General features: G+C 42.8%; 1 protein-coding gene across 1 annotated transcript in view; it reads left to right on the forward strand.

Annotated features, from left to right (window-relative positions):
• Positions 1 to 22,684, forward strand: part of MCPH1 (microcephalin 1) — a 440,996-nt gene that overhangs the window by 212,368 nt on the left and 205,944 nt on the right. The window contains exon 12 of the mRNA XM_063442914.1: positions 9,442 to 9,519. Coding sequence (XP_063298984.1) covers positions 9,442 to 9,519 — 78 coding nt within the window. The remainder of the gene's footprint in view (positions 1 to 9,441; positions 9,520 to 22,684) is intronic.

Genomic DNA, 22,684 nt, shown 5'->3' on the forward strand with positions numbered 1-22,684 from the left:
GTAAAATAAGTTACAGTCCACAACACTTGAAAGCAGGTACCCTACCTAAGCCCACTCCTTCATTCACGTCAATTCACATCTGTTCTACCCTGTGCATCCTTTTAAAATGTATCTTTTTTTGTGCTTTCATTTTTGCATGCTGGAATATGTATATGTTTGCTAAAATAACTAAATATTTTGCAGATTTCTCAGCTTAATAAGTCTGCCCTGTTAGACACACCACCTATTGTGAAAAGTTCTTTGTTATAAGGGTATGTACAGAGTTTAGACACTGGCAGCTGTGTCTGGGCTGGCTATAGGAAATCTCCCTGAAATCTTGAATATGGATCTAATTAGGTGTCCACTATGTACTTGAGACAGCTAAATGCACTTACCATAGCTTCACACTAGGACAGTTACATTTATAGTACGCCTGACCTGTGTTCATTCTGCCAAGCATGCAGGCTCTAGCATGGCCGAATGAAAAACTGAATTTGGACCTATATAATATAAGAACCACGTGTCCTGGTGCTAGTATTTGTATTTCTTTAAACCAATATGCATTTGATAAGAAAAATCTTACAGAGTTAATCCTTGAGCAGGACGATGAAGAAAAAGGACTTATCTCTTTACTTTGTTTTGTTTGAGTTTTTGTATTGGGCTCCACAATGACTTAAGGGGGCAGGGAGTTACCTTATGTCAAATGGTGGAGAGCAGGTATATGGGAATACCTTGATGGAACAGATTTGGGGATCAATTTTTAAAGTTCCCATATGTGTTAATTTACAGGAGCATTCTTACCAGACCTTCTTTAGATGGTAGACAACATCTTCATGGCTTTACCCTTTGGGGTGTACTACTTCAGACAATTGTTAGAGGAATTGTGGCTAAAAATGCATATATTTAAACATGTGATGATGCTCCAAGTCAGATGTATTTTGATAGATACCGAGATCTTTTGAGAGTAACATTTAGGGTTAAGATTGAAGTCTTAACTTCTGCTGATTATAAATTATTTCCAAAAATAATCCTGGTGGCTGGTAAAGATATATGAAGGACCCCTCCCCACCACCATCGCCCGCCCAGAGTAATGTCCACTTACCAGAGACTCTTTAAGCAGTTGTTGTTATGCCAAACTATTTTTTTGCATTAAAAGCAAACAACTGGCATTATTTCGGTTTACATGTACAAATGTCAAATACAGAGTTAAAAATATGTATTCGACTTAAATGTGTTTTTTTGTTTTTTTTTACTATGATGTTTCATATAGATTTTTGTTCTTTTGGTGCCTGAAATATTATTTTAACTTCTAATCCCTTGTCGGTAAGCTCCATAGGTAATAATAGTTTGCTCTATACAAATGTTTCTTTACTTTTATATTGTACATTTAGAATTAGCTCTCACTAACAAAATCTCCTCAGCACCATCAATCATTTAGAAATTTGGACAATATTGCGTTTTTATAAACATTAACACAAATAGTGGTAGGCAATCTGTTTAGTAACATATGATGATATTCTCTTTGAAGATACAGAAACACTTAGCTAGATTAAGAACTAATGTCAACACACTGCTGTGTAATATTGGCATGGTATGCAGAGATTCACCTAATGATCCATTAACGTAAACATTCCAAAGGCTTAGAGAAATATGGTTTATTTATCTCCAACATTCTTTATAGAATGTATCTGGCATGCAATATTGGGACTATGATCATTAAGATACAAGTGATTTTTTTTAAATGGTATAGAACAGTTGGGTAAAAAAACAATGCTTAAAATACTTTCAGTTTCAGAGGCAGCTCTCTAATTAAGTGAACTATGTGGTCGCCTAAGGCCTTGCACTGACTAGGGTCTCTCTGCTGCCTAACTCGTCTTAGGACAGACTGATCAGCCAGGCCTCAGTCCGTGACCTGGGCCTGACACCAGGAGATGGCCTGGCGACGTACCCTGTGTACTACCAGGTGTGGGGATCCTCTGCTCAGTCTGCCTGGGAGAGAGACAGGCCAGCAACCTCTGCAGCTCCCCTGGATGCAGAGTTGCAGAGCATTAAATGTTTAACTTGCGAGTTCTGGCCAAACAGAGCATTGGTGTCATGGCAATGCTCTGACACTTCAAATATCGGAGCTCGCAAGACAACTACCATGTGCTGTGCACCCGGGGGAGCTGCAGACTGCATAGCTTGACCACCATAAAGAGCATTGGACCACCAGGGAATCAATTACTGCCCCCCCAACGGGGGGCAAATGCATAAACTAAAAAGGTATTACAAAGTGGGGAGGCTGCCCACTGAAACACAGCCTTTCCACACACTATCATCCCAACACACCCACCCCCTTCACTCTGCCAAGCACACATTAACCAATCCTTATCATGGTGTTAGTGGGGTCCGCATGTTTGACTTTCACCAAAGGCCTTGCAAAGTCTACAGCTACCACTGTATAGCTAGATATTAAATAAAATATATAGTGCCATTTTATAAATATACATTTACTTAAAATAGCACCCTAAGAAAAAACAGAATGAGTAGGTAATTTTAAATAACGAAAACTGGTAACAAAAGTAACTTCTTTTCAGAAGGTTTTTTAGTGATTCATCAACATCTTGAAGCCAACATAGCCAATGTATTTACTACAGTACCGTGGTCAGCTCCACTGCTGCACTTTATATATTAGGAGTTCGTGATTATCACTATGTTTCCCCACCAGTGTTAATCCACATGTGTACAGGTAAAGTAAAATTGCACACTCAGTAGTCATTGGGGGCTTCAATACTATGCAGAATACATGTGGCCCATATCCCAAAATTCTAATGAACAACAAGAAATTCTTCAGTATCAAGAAGATATGTTTTAAAAATGACTTTATACCACCATCAAATTGACCCAACAATTCTCCTCTTTAATAAAATGTCTTGCCAGGCGCACTTTAATCGTGCCATGTTTTAGTGTTTTGTTTTTTAAGTGTTGAGGAATTATTGCATTACTACCCATTAATCTGCTCCTGACTGCAATGATTCCAATACAGCTCTGCAGTATACATTTTCCCAAATGTTTCAATCTAAATGAGACATATTATCTCCATGCATAAAATGATGAAACGTGCCTGTTACAGTAATTCTGTAATCTATGAGTACTGTAGAGGACACATGTAAAACCTTGTGAACACGTAGAAAGAGAAAATGTGCAAAAGGACCTATGTGACCGTAAAACACAAAAAAAATCAGTAATCATTCAACCCATTAAAAATACTACTGGTTCCAAAAGCTATTGCTTCCAAAATGTCACCCATTGCATATAGGGGAATTTAACTAGTGCTCTTGTGTGTCTCCAAGTATTGACACTTAGTTTTGTGGTCTCTTTGCGAAATGTACTTTAATATTAAATGGTTTGTCCATTGCTGCTTTTTCTCAAATACTAAATTCAACTTTAACTTAATTCAACTTTAGCTTAATGAAGCAGTTTTGGTGTATAGAACATGCCCCTGCAGCCTCGCTGCTCAATCCCCTGCCATTTAGGAGTTAAATCACTTTGTTTGTGAACCCTAGTCACACCTCCCTGCATGTGACTTGCACAACCTTCCTAAGCACTTCCTGTAAAGAGCCATCTAAAGTTTATCCTTTCTTTATTGCAAGTTCTGTTTAATTTAGATATTTTTATCCCCTGCTATATTATTAGCTTGCTAGACCTTGCAAGAGCTGCCTGTACGTGATTAAAGTTGAATTTACAGAGCAATAGATAAAATAGTTTAAGGTAAATTACATCTGTTTGAAAGTCAAACCAGTTTTTTTTTTCCATGCAGGCTCTGTCAATCATAGCCAGGGGAGGTGTGACAATGGCTGCATAAACAGAAACAAAGTGATTTAACTCCTAAATGACAGTGAATTGAGCAGTAAAACCCGAGAGGCATAATCTATACACCAAAACTGCTTCATTAAGCTAAAGTTGTTTAGTTGACTATAGTGTTGCTTTAATACAACAAAAAGTAGAACAGATTATTTCCTTTAATAGAAGGAACAAAAAAAAAACAATTTTCAACAAACATTTAGCTCATAAATTATTTAAAACCTGTTAAATCTTTGTATTATTGACCTTAAAAAATGGACTCAGGAAGGGAGACTATGCAGATAGTCTAGAATAGATAAGCAAATAGTTTGCTTGCAACTATAGATGTCAAGTTAGCAAAATGTCTTATAATTCACCCAGTATATCACAACTAAAATAGATTTATGACGCAAATAGTTATTTTAACCCCTTAAAGTGGTGAGGACTTTTTTGTGTAATATGTAATATTGGGACCTTTGGAGGGAGGCAGGAGGGAATTGAAAGCTATCTTCCACTTGTGGGCGTTCTACCTGAAAGGGGACGTTTTTTACATCTGTTGCCAGCATTCAGTGTACCGGCATTGCCAATTGGATCTGGGCTACCAATGTCACATGTGCTGGGGGTGCAACTAGCCTCTAGAACACAATTGCCAATACCTCAGTAGGTGCACTGTTTCAAGCCGAAAACAGTGCACATACGTTATCCTACCACCATGACTACTTCTAATCACTGAAGTGTCCATGGTGGTTGGAGTAACCCTTTAAGGTTTGTTAGAAGAAAAAAGAAAGTTAATTGTAACGGTATAAATTATTCAATATATGTTTTATATGGATAGAAGCTGTACGTAACTGAAGATTTACCTCTGCACTTTAATCCAGGGAGGCAGTACTTCACTAAATAACTAAGAAGGAAAGTAGAAAAAGACCAACCCCAAATCTCCCTAAGCCCTTATAAATGCATGCACAACTCTAGCGTCCAAGTATCTTCCTGCCTGTTCTTTTTTTTTTATTTTTTACTTATGTAAGAAAGCAGTTTTATTTTAAAGGTATACATATAGTGTAATATCTTAAGACATCTTATCTGTACTATAAAATATTCCATCGTAATGCTTTTAGTTAAATAATAATGTTTAGGTACGTTAAAAATTCAGATTTGGCAGCAGACATCAGGGGTCTACTTAGGGTGAGAAAACTAGAAAAGGACAAAAATTAATCTGATGCTTGAAGGCAACTTTTTCTTGTTATTGAAGGAACAATATACACAAACATATATGGGATTGATATATTTCAAACCATTTTTTTTACCTTAAGGTATGAAAATGCATTGTCAGCCCAACGTATCAATGCATGCACAAATAAGAATCTTACTGTAGTGTTAAGTACATGCACAAAACCAATAATAAACAAAGACCATATTGTATAGGTAGCAACTAGTCTAAAACTTTTTGAAATTCTCTCTTTATTTCAAGCTGAAAGAGAACTTGACTCTTTTTTTGCTTTAAAGCGGCACTGTCATGCCGAATCCCGTTTTTTTTTTAACCCCCCTCCCGCCTCCACTACATCCAATCGACCCCCTAGTCACCCCCAAATGCCCCTAAGCCCCCCACATTACCTCTTTTTAATTCTTTATCTTCTGCCCCGATCTTTATTCAGGGCGCCGCCATCTTTGTGTGGGTAGGTGAAGTCCCTGTGGGACACGTCATCTACCCACACTACACAGACTGTGAGATTCCCGCACATGCCCAGTGAAACATCTGGACATGCGAACGGGAATTTCACCTATTCATTCATTCATCAGACAGACGAATGAATGAATAGAAAAAATCAGATGAACAAACTAACACTGAGTATCAGTGTTCGTTTGTTCGTTCAGTTTATTACAAGGAGGGAGCTACCGGCTTGCAGCTCCCTCCTTGTAATATGTAACTATAGAAGCGGCAGGGAGCAGTGCTCCTCGCCACTTCCTAAGCCCCCCATGTCCCCCCTCACTCTATGGGGGTCAATATGACCCCCATAATAGGACAAGGGAGATTAAAATCTCCCCAATACCCCTACTCGCTATATCGCGAGTAGGGGTATGTCCACTAAACAGTGAGCAGCCTGTGGCTGCTCACTGTAAAAAAAAAAAAAAAATGGCAATAAGGGGGGGGACCTATTGTCCTCCCCCCCTGGCCCCCACCCCTGCGCGGTGGGTGGGGGCCCTAATAAAACAATAAGGGGGGGGGACCTACTGTCCTCCCCCCCGGCCCCCACCCCTGAGCGGTGGGTGGGGGCCCTAATAAAAACAATAAGGGGGGGGGGCTATTGTCCTCCCCCCCTGGCCCCCACCCCTGCGCGGTGGGTGGGGGCCCTAATAAAACAATAAGGGGGGGGACCTATTGTCCTCCCCCCTGGCCCCCACCCCTGCGCGGTGGGTGGGGGCCCTAATAAAACAATAAGGGGGGGGGACCTACTGTCCTCCCCCCCGGCCCCCACCCCTGAGCGGTGGGTGGGGGCCCTAATAAAACAATAAGGGGGGGGGACCTACTGTCCTCCCCCCCGGCCCCCACCCCTGAGCGGTGGGTGGGGGCCCTAATAAAACAATAAGGGGGGGGGACCTACTGTCCTCCCCCCCTGGCCCCCACCCCTGCGCGGTGGGTGGGGGCCCTAATAAAACAATAAGGGGGGGGACCTACTGTCCTCCCCCCCTGGCCCCCACCCTTGCGCGGTGGGTGGGGGCCCTAAATGACCCCCCCCCCCCATCAAGGTGACTAGGGGTCCCAAGCCCCTAGTCACCCCCCACCCAAAACATTCTATCCCCTACCTACCCCCCTCACCCTAAAAATAGTGAGGGGGGAATAAAATAACTAACCTGTAAAAAAAAAAAAATTAAACTTACCATTTGACGTCTTCTTTTTTCTAAATTCTTCTTACTTCAGCCCCCCAAAAGGCCAAATAAAAATCCATAAACCCGTCGCACTTTAAAAAAAAAAAAAAACGAGCGCAAACAAAAATTAATCCATCTTCACCCATGGAGGGCACGCCGCGTACTGAGCTCCGCAGGGCGGGTCAAGGCTTATAAAGCCTTGCCCCGCCCTGCAATTAGGCTTAGAACACAATGATTGGTTGGTTTAAGCCAATCAGAGTGCTCTGTGTCATTTTACACAGCGTGGGAAAATTCAAAAGAACTTTCCCACGCTGTGTAAAATGACAGATCACTGTGATTGGATGGTTTTCAAGCCATCCAATCACAGTGCTCTGTGTCATTTTACAAGCGTGGGAAAATTCCAAAGAACTTTCCCACGCTTGTAAAATGACACAGAGCACTGTGATTGGATGGATTTCAAACCATCCAATCACAGTGCTCTGTGTCATTTTACACAGCGTGGGAAAGTTCAAAGTGCGACGGGTTTATGGATTTTTATTTGGCCTTTTGGGGGGCTGAAGTAAGAAGAATTTAGAAAAAAGAAGACGTCAAATGGTAAGTTTAATTTTTTTTTTTTTTACAGGTTAGTTATTTTATTCCCCCCTCACTATTTTTAGGGTGAGGGGGGTAGGTAGGGGATAGAATGTTTTGGGTGGGGGGTGACTAGGGGCTTGGGACCCCTAGTCACCTTGATGGGGGGGGGGGGTCATTTAGGGCCCCCACCCACCGCGCAAGGGTGGGGGCCAGGGGGGGGAGGACAGTAGGTCCCCCCCCCTTATTGTTTTATTAGGGCCCCCACCCACCGCTCAGGGGTGGGGGCCGGGGGGAGGACAGTAGGTCCCCCCCCCTTATTGTTTTATTAGGGCCCCCACCCACCGCTCAGGGGTGGGGGCCGGGGGGGAGGACAGTAGGTCCCCCCCCTTATTGTTTTATTAGGGCCCCCACCCACCGCGCAGGGGTGGGGGCCAGGGGGGGAGGACAATAGGTCCCCTCCCCTTATTGTTTTATTAGGGCCCCCACCCACCGCGCAGGGGTGGGGGCCAGGGGGGGAGGACAATAGGTCCCCCCCCCTTATTGTTTTATTAGGGCCCCCACCCACCGCGCAGGGGTGGGGGCCAGGGGGGGAGGACAGTAGGTCCCCCCCCCTTATTGTTTTATTAGGGCCCCCACCCACCGCGCAGGGGTGGGGGCCAGGGGGGGAGGACAGTAGGTCCCCCCCCTTATTGTTTTATTAGGGCCCCCACCCACCGCGCAGGGGTGGGGGCCGGGGGGGAGGACAGTAGGTCCCCCCCCCCTTATTGTTTTATTAGGGCCCCCACCCACCGCGCAGGGGTGGGGGCCGGGGGGGGACAGTAGGTTGCTCACTGCTTACTAGACATGCCCCTACTCGCGGTATAGCGAGTAGGGGCATATTATTTACTAATACTAAGTAATCTTTACTTAGTGTTAGTAAATTTGGCTGAAAGACCAATTCAGGTCTTTCAGCCTTTTAGTAGATAGCTCCCTGATACCGTGGGAATTAGGGAGTTATCTACTAAGCGGCTGCAAGATGCAGCCACAGCAATGAATAGGATCGGAGTTTCATTCATTTGAATGAAATTCCGATACAAACAAAGTACCGAATTGCATCCTAACACCAATGGAGAATTCTGTTAGGATGCAATTCGGCAGTTTTGCCGGCGTTCTGTCTAAGTGACAGGACGTTTGGCAATACTGACAGGAAGCATTGTGGGAACAGGGAGGAAAGCTAGGGATCATGGGAAAATTGCTCTGACCAGCGGAAATGAAGCACACTTTGCTCCTCCGCTGGTCAGAGCTGGTCAAGCGGAGGAATCCCATAAGACAAAGAGTCCCTACTTTGTCTTATGGTTTTAAAGAAAACTAAAGAAGACAGGAAGAAAAGAAGAACAGATCCTGAGAGAGGGGTAGAAGAGGAAGAGATTGAGGAAAGGTAAGTTCGGCATGACAGTGCCGCTTTAAACTTGAAATCGATATTTCATTAACGTTTCGGAATATTGATCTACAAACATGCATTATCTAATGAAATACCTGTATTATTTGGATATATTTTAAACGCACACACCAACATTAATGGCAAATTTGAAACATATCGTAGATTGTAATGTATTACAAGGAAAGAATACGGCCTATTCACTATACAGTGATTTAGAGCACATTATACAAGGGAATTGCAAATGTGTGGTGAAAATAGCTTATTTGGAAAAATTACCCAACTCTGGTTACAGCTTGATCATTTCAGCCTGATTTTTTTTAAATTGATTTCCATTCACCACCATTTCCCATTTAGTATACAAACCCTATTATGTACCTTGCAGTCAATGTAGTTTTGTCTTTGGAACAAATTATGTCATTAACATGTGGGCATATTTCTCTACACGTTTAGTAGTTAATTGTATATGTGCCTGGTTGGTGGAGAGGCAGAGAAATGCTCTATGTAGGAGTACATGGAAATGCTTTACGTTAAGATTTAAGAGGCTTTGAAGAATGTCATATTAAATGTAATTGCCAATGAAAAAGTCTTACTCAACTTCAAAACTATGTTTAATGTAAACTCTTGAGACATAATTCCATTTTACACATACTTACCTTCAGGAGTATTAAAAGATTGGATGTTCAGAATGCACATACTGACACAGATTCCATTTCAAATTTCTAGATTATTTGACTTTTTAGAATATTTTTGTATAAAGACTTATGTGTTTTATCTTGTTTCAGGTTTTGTGGTCTTTGGAGCGTGGACACTGGATTCCTGAGGAACCCTATGAACTCTCTGATGATTTTCCAGGAGCTCCTGTAAGTTAAGGAGATTTCTTAAAATGTATAATATTGGTTCGAGTGTAGGTATAATTACTATTTATCATTATTTATCCGGGGAAATTGGTACTCCTGAAAGGGAAACTCGACTGCCCCATTCTCTGGGGGGGTATATTTTAAAAAAACAAACGTATGCAAAACCTGCAGTTCTCTTGTCTACAGCCTTGGCAAACCCTCCCATTCTAACACTGCCGAGACTTTCTGTGAGAAAATACTGATAGCATAGTATTTGATACAATGAGTGGATAATAGACAACAACGTGCGTAAGAGCCCATTCACATGGTGTAGAACTTTCATAAAGGCCCTAGTAATAACGTGTAGTGGTATTATTCTCGCTGGTGGATGTAGGTATAGATATGGTCACTCCCGTAATTCAACATCATGCAATGACAAAATAAGATCTAATAGTGTAATAATGCATATATGAGGTGCCCAAGGTGCCAAAAAATAAGAGATGCACTCACAAGTTGAAAGCTTTTAATTAAAGCTCAAATTTTCATGTATGAGGTGGTACCATCCCCATCTAGAGATATAGCCAGGTCACTAGTTCTCCAAACAGCATACAGATATATGGAAGAGAGAAAGCAAGTTATAGTGCTTTCTGTATTGTGATATATAAGAAAAAGGTTGAAAATGTACTTACAATTTCGAGATCAGTAAATTTGCTCGATCTTGACAGCGTAGGTGGTACTGTCCCCACTAATGGTAGTATTCCAGAGGAGTGTGTGCTTAATTGCTTCCAGAGACGTTCCTCAAATATATACTTTCTTGTGGCCACTTCCAAAGGAACACCTGGAGTCTGGTCTGGCCTTTAGCGATTTGGCGCACCCTATTTCTGTATTATTAGTCAATATTCAGCTGGGTTATAGTAGGGTCCCTATATTCAGTGTTTGCTGCCTATACTTTACCTGCCTTAAAACTCTCAGTGCTTGTCCACTCTTTGCTATCCCTCTGTGTTTACTGATTGTTGAAATTGGTTGCCTACGATTTGTATAAAGTCCTCATTTTATTCAGTCCATAATTTGTAATACAGGCCCATGCTTCTTTAATTCATCACTCATTTACTAGCATTCTCCTCAGCCTGTGGTTATACAGCCATCAATGTTGAACCCATTCACTACAATACTTTAGGGGTTGAAAAATATAGTGGCATAATGTTTATTCGAAACATAGGATGCATAGCTAGTATATAACCGTAAATGAAACAGCTGTTTTAAGTATGAATAGCTTTTTACACACACTTAAAAAATGTAATTATGTAAATAAAATTAAATATATATATATATATATATATATATATTTTTAATTTTTTTCGTTTATGGAATGTATTTTAATATTTTTTTTCCAAGGGAGTATTCTTTGTACAGTATACAATATCCTTTAATATTTTACGCAGGGTCTTAAATGTTTATATAAAAGCAAAAATACTATTTTCCTCACAGGAGGTATGACAAAATGAGATCAATAAAAAGCCTTATAAGTATTTGTAAATACCCTGATGGCATAACCAGCTGTACAGCTTTCTGAAAATAGGAAGTGAATATAGAAAGAATATCTGTATTTGAACACAAAGCTCACATATATGAAGTACAGTTAAATCGTATAGTTCTATAATAAAATATTTAAAATGCAGTATCACACTTTTTGTCAATCTCTGGAGTGATAATGTAATGCTAACAGTGAAATGGTACTGCTCATTCACTCTTTTCTCTTGTCAGACTGTAGTAATGGTCTGACCCATTGAAACCTTCTTTAATGTTTGGAAGGAGAAGGGAGTTAACATTGTCAGTACATTTGCAGACATTAAATGAGTAGAATTAGGTTCCTGGCAGGGATTTTTTTTACTTTGTAGGTAGGTAGGTAGTCATTCCTGGACTAAATTTAATTTGCAATGTAAGTGACAGTAAAAAAACATTTATGTGTGTTATTAGGAGGGGAAGGGTTAAGGTGGGAAGAGAGAGAAAATAGATTATTTTCTAAGTGAACATGGAAGGGATATTAAAAGTGGTTCCTGTGCAGAGAATTTGTTCCTTAAATATTACAGTTCTAGGCTTCCTAACAATGATGCTACAATGTTATTCGTTATCTTAAAATACCCCCCTTATTACAACCTGTAATGCCCTTTGAACTCTCATAAAGAACCTTCTCCTTTATTCGCCATTTATACCTATTTAAAGATCTTAGGCTGTAATTTCTGTTGCAGCTGAATTCTGTTGAAAATATATATTTCTCATTGTATCCAATAAGAAAATCAATGGGATCTAAAAATGCAACTGGAAATCATACCTTTAACATTAAACAAAATTGAAGATTATGCTAGCGCTAGTGTACTTATAATCTTAATTTTAATAATGACAGGAGGCGAGTATTTTGCTTTACTCTCTTTACTAAAACTCCATAGCAGTAAAGAAAGTGAATAAACGTTTTAACCAATCAAAATGCAAATAGGGAGTATATTATTTCAGTCAACAGGCTCCTCCCCCTCTTTCGGAAGCGAACATCGGAACAGGGAAGAAAATAGTCATAAAGTCTGTAACGAACATCCGTAATGGAATCCAACGGGAATGATGAACTTCTTGGGTTGATTAGGAAGAAAAAACAGGCACCAACCGGAGAACTTCCGATGCTTGGTCTTTATATGATGAGAAATATCGTTATGGTCATGCCGTAGATGTTCCAACTTCTTTCACACTTAAACTGAAAAGAGAATATGAGAAAGGTTAGGCACCGGTCTTGAAACTGTTTGTAGTCATGACATTGATCCATCGGATTACATTGCCATAATTTAATTTGTATATTCAGTGTATAGACTACTGGTAGTTAAATAGGCTAATGACAACAGTGACTACCTTATGAACATAAGATTCAAGGAGTATGAAGAAAACAGAAGAATGAAGAAATGTAGAGAAGTATGATTAGAGTATGAATAGAGTAGTTCCCCTCCTCCCGGGTGGGAAGGGTGGGAAAATACTCGCCTCCTGTCATTATTAAAATTAAGATTATAAGTACACTAGCGCTAGCATAATCTTCAATTTTATCACATGACAGGAGGCTTCATATTTTGCATTTTTAACGCTGTAGAATCAGAGACATGGCAGCACTGGAATTCGGACGGAAATAGAAGGTGCGGAATGTCGATTCCCTGGACCAATCAGCGGAGCGTAGGATATCCGTTAAGGAGGCACCCGCCATGAAGGCTGAGGATGCTGCTGCTCCGCGTACTGAGTGGGCTCCGAATGTAGTGTCCACACCGGCTAGCGATAGTAACCATCGAACCCATCTTGCTAGGGTGGTGGAAGTGATGGGGACATGTGGTCTGACGTATGATACTAGGAGTTGACCTGATGGTGTAGACCGAAGAGGTAGGGTGGTTTCCACGTACTGTTGTAGTGTGGAGACAACGCAGAGTTGCGGTTCTGTAGGGAAGAAAGGATAAAACACAGATGTGGAGTCCGTCTTAGTGCGACGAGATATCCGGAATGTAACTCCTTCTGGAGAGATTGAAAAAGCGTCTATGTCCAGTGCTCGTATGTCTGACACTCTGCGGAAGGAGACCAGGCAGAGCAAGACTGTGAGTTTTGCTGATAATTGACGGAGGGAGAGTCTGTCGTTAGTTGGCCAGTCTTTCAGGAATCGGAGGATTACGTCGACGTCCCAGAATTGAGAGTATTTGGGCCCTGGGGGACGTTGTAATCGAATGCCTCTCAGGAGTCGGCATACAAGTGGTTCTTTGCCAACTGGAATCCCTTGTATGGGGACGTGGGCTGCTGAAATAGCTGAGCGAATTACATTAAGTGATCTGTAAGAACGTCCTAATGAGAAAAGGTGAGATAGGAAGTTCAAAATGGCTGAAACAGGGGCCGTAAATGGATCGAAGTTCCGTTCCAGACACCAAGTGGACCAGGAATTCCAGGCGGATAGATAGCATCTTCTGGTTCCGGGTGCCCATGAGTCCCATAGCAGTTCTTTAGCAGCCTGCGATAGTTCGCCGACTTGCCAGGAGCCCCTGAAAGCGTCCAAACCACCAGATGGAGATGGTTGTCTAGGATTAGTGGATGAGGGTTGCCTTTTGGATCTGTTAGAATGTATTGATGATGAGGTAGTAGAAGGGGATCGTGGCATGATAGAGCTAGGAGATCTGGGAACCATGGTTGTCCCCTCCATAGTGGAGTGATGAGTACTAGTGAGGTTTGCTGATTCTTCAGATAGTGTATGGTCCTCGCTATCATGGCGAAGGGAGGGAAGGCGTAGGCTCCTGTGATCGGCCAAGGTTGTAGGAATGCATCCACTGCTGCGCTCTCCGGGTCCGGGAGCCAGCTGAAGTATAATTTCGTTTGTCTGTTGTTGCGGGACGCAAACAGGTCCAAGTGGAGTGGACCTAGGCGTTCCGCAATGCAGCTGAAGATTTCCAGTCGCTGGTGTCCCGCCAGTGGCGTGAGAACCAATCCGCCGTGAGGTTTGTCTCTCCTGGGAGGTATTCCGCCGTGAGGGAGATGTTGCGGGGTAGGCAAAAGTCGAAAATTTATTTTGTTATTTCTGATAGGAGACGTGAGCGGGCTCCTCCTAGGCGGTTGATGTAACGGACTGCGGAAATGTTGTCCATCCGGAGTAGGATGCAACAGTCCGACTTGTCCTTTGCTAGGCTTCGGATCGCGAAAGACCCGGCTAGGAGTTCTAGGCAGTTTATATGTAAGTTGAGGTCTTGGGATGTCCAAGCACCTCCTGTCGATATATTTTCGCTCGTCGCTCCCCATCCCCAGAGGCTGGCGTCTGATTCTAATATCATGTCGGGAGCTTTCCCGAAGATGGCTCGGCCGTTCCATGCTTCCATGCTGTCCAGCCACCATCTGAGTTCGTCTCTGACTTCCTCTGTCATCGGGACCGGCTGATCGTATGAGGGGTTTTCCCTGAGAAAGGAAGCTTTGAGGCGTTGCATTGCCCTGTAGTGAAGTGGACCTGGAAATATAGCTTGAATGGAGGCCGAGAGAAGCCCTACGATGCGTGCGAGGGTGCGGAGTGGAATGGTGTGGGAGCGGATGGCCCTGCGTAATTCCTTGCGAATGGCTGAGATTTTTGCCGTCGGTAGCCGTAGAGTGCTGGAGGTGGAATCTATCTCGAATCCCAGAAATTGAACTGTTTGTGATGGGGAGATAGCTGATTTTTGAAAGTTCACTGTGAAGCCCTGGGATGATAGGAGATCCGTGGTGTAGCGTGTGTGTTGTATCAGTCTGAGTCTGTCTGAGCAGAACAGAAGGAGGTCGTCCAGGTATATAATGCAACGAATGCCTTGAGCTCGAAGATGTGCAACCACGGGTTTCAGCAGTTTGGTGAAACACCAAGGGGCCGAACTGAGGCCGAAGGGGAGGCACGTGAATTGCCAGGGACGGCCTTGCCAATGGAAACGAAGGTATTGTCTGCAGGAGTGATGGACGGGTACTGATAGATACGCGTCCTTGAGATCCAGTCTCGTGAACCAATCCTTGTCTTGTAGGAGGTCTCTTAACAGATGTATGCCTTCCATCTTGAAATGGTTGTAAGTGACGTATTGGTTGAGTTGTCGTAGGTTTATGACTGGTCGTAGATCACCCGTTTTCTCCTTGACTAATAAGATGTTGCTGAAGAAACCTCGAGGTTCGGACGCGGGTTCTATCGCGCCTTTTGAGTATAGGGTTTGTAGTTCTTCGTTGATGAGAGATTTGTCTTTTCTTGAGCAGTTGATGGGACGTGGTATTTCCGTCTGTCGGGGTTGGTCTACGAAGTCTATGACGTAGCCTCGTACTGTCTGTAGGATCCATGCGTCCGCGGATATTGAAGTCCATTCCTGGAAGAAAAGAGATATGCGACCTGCTGTATGCATTGGAAGGGAAACATGAGTGAGTTGGTTGCTTACCTGCGGAGAAACGTGCTCTGCCTCGAGTGCGTGGTCCGCGACCTCTGTCTGCGCCTCGTGTGTAGGAAGATGGTCGGTATCCCATCTCTGGGTAAAAGGGCTGTGGTCTTGTAGCTCTGGGGCCTGAGGGCCAGAAGCGGCTGGCAGCACGGCCCCTTTGGCGGCCAGCCCGTCCAAAAACACCCCTAGAGGGGTTTTGTCTAAAGACTCTTCTCATTGATGATTGAGCCTAGTTCAGGGATGTGTATACGTTAACATGTCTGCTTAGTTCTTTGAGAAATTGTTCTCCGAAAAGCTTGCCCTGTGCCATAGGACCTAACTCCTTGGTGCCCAACTCCACCAATTTTCCGTCAATGCGGAGAAGTGCTGCTTTGCGTCGCTCAGATGATAAGGCGACATTGGCATTACCCACAAAACAAAAGCACCTTTGTGCCCATTCCCGCACGTCATGCGCCCATTCGCGCACCATAGTAGGGTCAAATTGATCGGCTTTTGCTAGAACATCATCAGCCAAGTACATAATTCTGGATAGTGGTCCCACCGAGTCCAGAAGTTTATCTTGAACCCCTCTAAACCCTTTTTCCACGCCTTTTCGTGGGTCACGGCCACCTCGTGACATAAAAGTTGTCATCACTTGGTCAAATTCTGGCGTGTCCGCCACGTGGTCGGGTAGAAAAGGCCTTGGGCATTCTGACCTCAAACGGTTGCGGACCGTTTTGTCCATGGGCTTTCGTAGCCAGAGGTGCATAAACCTCGCTAGGTGGTCAGGAGGTGTCCAATCGCTTGAGCGAGGGTGTCTAATTTTTCTTGGGTCAAAAAGTTTTTGTCCCAGTGGGTCAAGGATGGTGTCTTCATCCTCTTGCGGGTTATCCGCATTATCTTGGTCTTGGGGTTCTCCCATGAATGTGTGTTGCGGAAAAAATGATTGGGATCCGGAGTCTGAACCCCAACCACCTTCATTAGAGTCTGAGTCGTCCGCTTGCCATTCATCTAAAATGGCCATGGGTTTAGTTTGGGACTGTTCTTCATCCGAAGAGTAGTCGTGTTGGGGATTCGTGATGGTGGCAAAGATGGGTTTAGCGCGTTTAGCGGGGTTTTTACTTTTATGTGAGTGGTCTTTTTCGCCTTTCCACTGGCGTTTGCCCGTGAGAGTTTCAGGGCTTTTGTGAGATTCTTGTGCATCAGAATCGGAGTCATGGCGGGATGGGTGGGCTTTAGATGGTTTCCTCTTGTCGGAGCCAGAGGCCATCATTTTGGAGAGGACTTTCTCCATTGAGGCAGAAACGGCCTCGTTCACCATATTTTGGAGATCTGTGGTTTGAGAGGTCTCCATGGTGTCTGGGTATATGATTGGCACAGGGCGTGGTAGAGGTCAGTCTGCTGTATTTTAGTCGATATAGACTGTAGTAATATCGCTATGCAATACCCCAGCAGGGTGCAATAACGTAAATTTTGTATAGTAGTACAATCGGGACCCCAGCAGGGTTATTAGAATAAATAATAATAATAATAATAAAACCGAGTACCCCAGCAGGGTCTAGACGGTATAGTAACTGGTCAAATGTAAGCCAGATAACCCCAGCAGGGTTGTAATAAAAATGATACCCCAGCAGGGTATGAGTAGTGGTATGTTGGAGATTAAGCTCCAGCAGGATAGTAATCCGATTTATATAATCACCCCAGCAGGGTGTATAATGTCCAATGTAACCACTAGGCCCCAGCAGGGCAAATAGACCACTTGTTGGGATTTTTAAATGTATTCTGGGCCTCACCCAGTATGACAGAGGTGGCCACAAAGCGACCTCCTTAGCAGCACAATATATAGGGCAGCACCCCAGTCAGGCACAGGTTAATACCTGATGTGCCTTTAAACAGCTTGAGTGACTGACCTCTTGTAGCAGACTGTAGAAAGGCTTGCAGTGTCCGTTGAACTTGCCGTTCTGAGGTTTCGCGGCAATTTGCTGCGGTCCTAAAATGGCGGCCGTAATCTCGCGAGACGCGGGATTAAAAATGGCCGCCGCGAGAAGGAAACCACGGCTGAAATAGGGCCGCGGAAAACGCGGCGGAGAATAGCCTCCGAGCGGCGGCAAGGTGGGGAAAAAAGAAGGATGCAGGGAAAAAACCCGAGCAGAAAGGAGAGAGGTAAACTACCACTAGGGTGAAGTAACCCCGGTGGTACTAAACATTAGGATAGATAGTAGGATAAAAACGGTTTAGAGACTACAGAAAATAGCAGAATTATATAGATAATAAAAGTTAGATAATAAAATAGTATATCATGAGGAAAAAGGTAAATAAAAACATTCACATGAGGTAAAATAGGGAAGAGCCAAAAACTCTGACCTGTCTGCGATGGAGCAGTAAAGAAAGAGGGGGAGGAGCCTGTTGACTGAAATAATATACTCCCTATTTGCATTTTGATTGGTTAAAACGTTTATTCACTTTCTTTACTGCTATGGAGTTTTAGTAAAGAGAGTAAAGCAAAATATGAAGCCTCCTGTCATGTGATAAAATTGGTCTCCTATAGGTTAAATTGGTCTCAAAAAAACTCATATAGGTTAAATTGCATTCACCAAGAATCACACAGATCAATATATATTTTCTCAGTTTTTTTTTCAGATACATGCAGTCTATTGACCTGAAGCATTAGTTATTTTTAAAAAATTGTTTTACAAATTCTGTATGAATGAGATCTCTTATACTATTAATTACATTTTTCTGCATGCATCTATTAAGTGGGATTAATTGCCGCTTTTATATCCTATGGTCTATATATAATTGCTCTTTTATATCAATTATCAGGGATACCAATCACTTCAGGATTTGAATTGAAGCTCACAATGATTCTTACTACCTAAATAACTAAATTGTATTTCATTATGCGTTGCTTAAGTAAAATACAAATACGTATATAAAAGTCTGTCTTTGTTAAGGACTTCTGTAAATGCAGAACTTTTAGCTTGGTCTTCCCCTTCTATATTCTAAGTTAAAACATATGGTTTTAAGTCCTTGTCTTACATTCCCTTCCATTCTCTAAGGAGGTCAGATGTAAAACTTACCCACCCTCTATAGAGCTTCAGCTGTTTTAGACCAAAGGTCTGCTGAAGAGGCAAGAAAATTTCACATTCCATTTTCTGACTAGGCCAGGTATTTGCATGTCCCATCCCTGACTCCTAGAATATTTCACTTTACATTTTCCTTGGACATTTGATGTGACTGACCCAAAGAAGCCTTACAAAGTATTTTCACCTCCTTTTCCCTAATGGGCAGGGTGTCTACATTAACAAGATATTCATGAGCAATTAGGTTGGACAGATTTTGAAACAATTTAAACTTGCAAATCATTGACCTATGTTTCGATTGAATATACCCACATTTCCATTGCCTTTTATGTGTAATTTCCAAATGTACATTGCTCCAAATAATAAACAATGACTTGTGTATTCGAAGTGTAACCCAGAAATTGTAATGTTTACATATTGACTGTATTTAACAGATCCATGGTTTTGAGGTCTGAAAAATACAATTAAGCATAGAAATCGAAATTGCTATGTCCTGGAACCAAGTGCCATATTTGAGGAAATGGTATAATTTCCAGGGAAGTGATAGTCACTGCTTCAAAATAACTTTACATTGATGTCCACGTATTGTAATGTTTTGCTGATGGCTGCATTTGTGTTTTTGCTTTTTTGTTTGTTTTTGCAGACATCTCCTGTTTGGATTCTGCTTAAAATTGCACTGCTAACAGTTGTGCTACATTGAGTAGTTTATCACCTGTGCTTTTCTGAATTACATCCAGTTTTTGCATCTGCACTGTACAGCTGGCTAATGAATGGATTAATGCCAGATGGCTAATGAATGGAATTATGCCAGCATGTCTGCCTTTTGGATCGATGTGTTCTGTACACTTTGTGTTCTGTAAACTAGTATTCAAAAGGACATTGCATGCAGCAAAGATAGAATTTTAACTTTTTGAAAGAAAATGTACTCGAGGCTGAAAATATACTTAAGTGAGCTAGCACTATAACCACTACAGAGAGCTGTAATGTTTATTGTGCTTGAAGTGTTCCTTTAAATAATCAGTGCCCCTCTCTAGATTAGGTTGTGGATCCGCCCTGTCTGCTCCACTATACTACCAATGGTAAACTAAGCAGCAATGCTTTAATTTAACATAAAATTATTGGCAGACAAATTGTGAAAATGAAACACTGCACAGAGCTCCATATCACTATATTGTGTAATGTGGAACTCTGTGTTTTATTGTTGCCACCTAATTTATTCCTCTCCTCCTATTACACCCATCTTTTCATTAATCCTTCTGCTCTTCCTCTTCCCCTATCACTCCAACTCATGCCTTCCACGCTGCTCACCCATCTTCTCTCTCTTCATATCACTACTCCCATTACTGCAACTAATCCCTCACCAACTTCTATCTCTTATCCATCCCTCTCACTCCATCCTCATATCACCCCAAATCCACCCCTCCCTTCTCATCACTCACACCCATCCCTTCCTCTCACCTAATACTCCTATCACTACCACTCATCCATCTCTCCCTTTTCCCCATATTCATATAACTGCCACCTCTCCCTCCCTCTCTTCTCATCTTCCTGTCACTCAGCCTTCCGCTCTATCCCATCCGTCTATCACTCTCACCCCATCTCCCCATTCAATTCCTCTCATTCCATCCTCCTACCTCTCCAAACCTATCCCTCACTCTCTTTTAATCCTTGTATCATACCCAACTAACTCTCCCTCTTCCCATCACTCTCAGCCATCCCTCCCTCTCTCCCATCCTCTGATCATTCCCATCCTCCTCAACCTGCTATAACTCCAACTCATACCTCCTGCTCTACAACCTCCAATCACTTCCAACCCTCCCTTCCATCCCCACTCCTATCACTCCAACATATCTTTCTCTCCACAGGTATATTACTCCAATATCACCTTCCTTACTCTCTCACCGCACCTCATCTGCCCACACAGCCTTCCAGCAACCCTCAACACACACAACAGCACTCACAGGTACCCACACATATTCACAGATACACATCATACACTGCCGCACACATCACTAAAAGCTAATCAAACATATCACTGCCATATACTCACAAAGTCACACACATAGCTACTCACCCACAGCCACTCATATTACACACAGACATATACAGCACTTACAGCCACCCCACATTTACACAAAACAAAGTAACCGCTCTCATACAGCCTTCTAAAAAATATTGGTCCCACTATAACATTATTATTTGAATTCATTATCCACCAAACAACATAATAATGTTTCACTCCATTTGTTTTAAAGGAGGGTGTGATGCAATGACTAACATTAAACTTAGCTGTATCTGCACTAAAAGTTTACATGTGAGTCAGAGTAACATAGGAGAGAAATAAAATAGGAATGTGCTTTTATCTTCTTTCATCACCCATAACTCAGATTCTCAAAGGGCCACTAACAAGAATAGTCTAATAGTAATCTCGTCAGGGTGCTTATGAGAAACAGAGGGAAAGTGACAGGCTATTTGTTTATGGAAGGTGACAGCAGTTTAACTCTTAAAGTGCCAGAGGGGTAAACAGTCAACTGATCACTTTTCATCACTCGGAGCCTTATAGGCCAGGGAAATAGAAATGTAAACCTTTAAACCATTCTCACTGGGATGTCATTATTTAAGATAATACTGATATTTAGATTGATCTATATGTATACATATGTGTGCACGGATATGTGTGTGTGTGTATGTAATATATATATTTGTGCCAAAAAATAGTCCAGCACTCAAACAAAACACCGTTATTTGTTTTATTCTTCAAAAATAAAAAGCAGCAAACTTTAAATGAGACCATTCCTGTACTTAAGCGATGTAGCTGAACATACACTGATCAGCTACAACACTAAAACCTCTGACAGGTGAAGTGAATAACATTGGTTATATCGTTACAATGGCATCTGTCAAGGGCTGAATTATATCAGGCAGAAAGTGATCAGTCAGTTGTGTTGGAAGCAGGAAAAATGGGCAAGCGAAAGGTTCTGCGTGACTTTGACAACGGCGATATAGTGATGACTAGACGACTGGGTCAGAGCATCTCCAAAACGGCAAGTCTTGTGGGGTGTTCCCGGTATGCAGTGTGAGTACCTACTAAAAGTGGTGCAAGGAAGGAGAACCTGCAAAGTGGCATCAGGGCCTTGGTTGCCCAAAGCTCATTGATGCACATGGGCTGCAAAGGCTAGCCCACCTGATCCAATCACACAGAAGAGCTACTGTAGATCACATTGCTGAAAACTGTAATACTGGCCATGATAGAAAGATGCCAGAACACACAGTGCATTGCAGTTTGCTGTGTAGCCGCGTCAGAGTGCCCATGATGTCATCTGTCCAACTCTAAAAGTGCCTTTAATGGGGATGTGAGCTGGACAATAGAACATTGGAAGATTGTTGCCTGGTCTGATGAATGTAATTTTCTTCTAGCTCAGGTGGATTGCCGAGTGTGTATGCATTGTTTACCAAAGGAATTGATTGAGAAGAGAGAAGGAGGCAGGCCGAAAGCAGTGTTATGCTCTGGGCAATGTTCTGTTGCCTCCAGGCATTTATATGGATGTTATTTTTACACGTGCTACCTACTTAGAGATCGTTGCAGAAAACATACATCCCTTCATGGCAATGGTGTTCACTGGTGGCAGTGGCCTCTTTCAACAGGAGAATTCACCCCATCCACACTGCAAACATTGTTGAGGAGCATGACACAGAATTCAAGGTGTTGACTTGACCTCCAAATTCCCCACTTCTCAATCCAATTGAGTATCTGTGGGATGTGCTGGAACAACAAATCCATGGAGGGCTTGCAACTTGCAGGGCTTCAAGCAGGCCCCGACTGGCCATCACGCACACCGGGCAAATGCCTGATGGGCCGCAATAGCCATGGGCCAAGGCCAGCAGGGGAGATCACAGGATCTCCGCTGCTAGTACATGCAGGGCCGCGCTATCTGAGCACCGGCCCTGCTGCATTCCATGATGGGCCGGTGAGGAGATCAAAGATCTCCCTCACCGGCCCATTATCACTAACAAGTGGCCGCCAGCTGGGGAGGGAGAGAGGACCCAGCGGAGCTCTGTCTTGCCATAAACCTCGCAGGCTAGAGTTCACTCACCACTAGCACCTCCAGGGATGGCAGCACGCCCCCTCCTCCTAGCCCCCTCTCCCTTCTCCCAGGCTTAAGGTAAGAAGGGAGGGAGGGGATAGAATGC

This window comes from Pelobates fuscus, chromosome 2 (assembly GCF_036172605.1).
Source record: "Pelobates fuscus isolate aPelFus1 chromosome 2, aPelFus1.pri, whole genome shotgun sequence".
NCBI classification, from domain to species: domain Eukaryota; kingdom Metazoa; phylum Chordata; class Amphibia; order Anura; family Pelobatidae; genus Pelobates; species Pelobates fuscus.